Genomic DNA, 1,918 nt, shown 5'->3' with positions numbered 1-1,918 from the left:
GAGGCCCAGGGGTGAGCAACTCCATCTGAAATAAAATCAGATATGAGGAAGCGTCCAGAGACACCAAAGACTCAAGAAACACAGACCTGGATAAAATTTTCAAAAAATTTTTCAGGTTCTGGAGTCATATAATCTTGCCCATATTTCTGACTTGCCCTGCCTATATATACATAGTGATTTGAAGTTTAAAGCACCAAAGGAAAGAGTTTTGAGTGATTTGTTTTTTGGCAGGAGGGAGAAGGAAACTTCAAATCTTTGTCATCACACTCTACACCAAGACTAAGGCAGAAGAACCTCAAGCAATGTGCTGTGTGATGGTGGCTCCTGAAGCACAAGAAAGCAGGTGGCCTTGCTAGGACTAAGAGAGGAAACACGATGAGAAACTGGAAGTTTTGATGAAAGGTTCACACTTGAGAGAATGAAAATCTCATAAAGTTTTCCCTCCCCTTCCCTAATTTAGCCTTATCCTAGATAGGCCTCAGTCAATGACCTGATATGAATCCCGAGTAATATCTAAATAAAATCATCGACCTTGCCAACCACTGAACAATCATGGTGATTGATACGCATCCTAAGCTGGGACAATAGTTGGTTCATTTCTCTTTCTGCAGCTGAAGGAGAATGCAGGATTTCCTCTGGGAGAACCAGAGCTCCGTGTCTGAGTTCATCCTTCTGGGCTTCTCCAAGGATTCCCAAATTAATGCAATCCTCTTCAATGTCTTCCTCTTCCTCTACGTCTCTACTCTTGTGGGCAATGGACTCATTGTCACCTTAATCCACCGGGACTCCCGCCTCCATACACCCATGTACTTTTTCCTCGGTGTCCTCTCCATGCTGGATATGAGCTATGTCACCACCACTGTGCCCCAGATGTTGGTGCATCTGGTCTGTCAGAAGAAAACTATCTCTTATGTTGGGTGTGTGGCCCAGATGTACATCTTTCTGGTGTTGGGCATCACTGAGGGCTGGCTGTTCTCTGTCATGGCCTATGATAGATATGTGGCCATCTGCTACCCACTCAGGTACAAGGTTATCATGAGCCCGTGGCTGTGTGGGGCGATGGTGGTCTTTTGTGGACTGTGGGGGGTGAGCTGCTCTCTCGTTTACACTGTCTTCACTATGCGCTTGCCCTACTGTGGCCCCAATGAGATCAACCACTTCTTCTGTGAGGTTCCTGCTGTTCTGAAGCTGGCCTGTGCAGATACATCCCTCAATGACCAAGTAGATTTCATTCTAGGTTTCATCCTTCTTCTGGTACCCCTTTCCTTCATTCTGGCTTCTTACATCTGCATCTTTGCCACCATATTGAGAATTCGCTCAGCCCAAGGTCGGCTCAAGGCCTTCTCCACCTGTGCCTCCCACATCACTGTGGTCACCATGTTCTGTGGACCTGCCATGTTTATGTACATGAACCCTGGGGCCAATGCCTCCCCAGAGCGGGACAAGAAACTTGCCCTGTTCTACAACGTCATCTCTGCCTTTCTCAACCCCATCATCTATAGCCTCAGAAACAAAGATGTAAAGAGAGCTTTCCTCAAGCTAACAGGCTGGGGCAGGACCACTGAATGAGGTCCCTGGAACACAGAAGGCTATGACCAGACCTGAAACCATAGGTTCTGTGGTTCTTCCACCCCATCCCCTCCTGTAACCCTATGGACAGGCAAGAATCACTGACTGTTAGGGGAGATGATATGTGAAAGTAAGTACCTGGGTGGGACATGATGATGACTCCAGTGGGCTCTCTTCAAACATCAAGAGACTAAACTATGGACATCTTGCCGAGGAAAGATCCATATCTAATTCTTTCCTGTTTCCCCAGGGCCCAGCAAAGAGTCTGACAAATCAAAGCATTTACTGAAAGCAAATGTTGAGTAACTGAATTCATGAGGATTGGACCTATTAAATCAACTCTAGGTAG

At 46.5% G+C, this 1,918-nt stretch overlaps 1 protein-coding gene across 1 annotated transcript; it reads left to right on the top strand.

Annotated features, from left to right (window-relative positions):
- LOC102189575 (putative olfactory receptor 2B3) lies at positions 622-1,569 on the top strand. The gene has a single exon (XM_005701500.2). The coding sequence runs from the start codon at positions 622-624 to the stop codon at positions 1,567-1,569; it is 948 nt and encodes a 315-aa protein (XP_005701557.2).

The sequence above is a fragment of the Capra hircus genome, chromosome 3 (genome assembly GCF_001704415.2).
Source record: "Capra hircus breed San Clemente chromosome 3, ASM170441v1, whole genome shotgun sequence".
Taxonomy (NCBI): Eukaryota; Metazoa; Chordata; class Mammalia; order Artiodactyla; family Bovidae; genus Capra; species Capra hircus.
This window is presented reverse-complemented; position numbering and strand designations above follow the sequence as displayed.

Excerpts from the sequence above, each read along its gene's own strand:
- LOC102189575 (XM_005701500.2), top strand. The coding sequence starts at position 622 with ATGCAGGATTTCCTCTGGGAGAACCAGAGCTCCGTGTCTGAGTTCATC.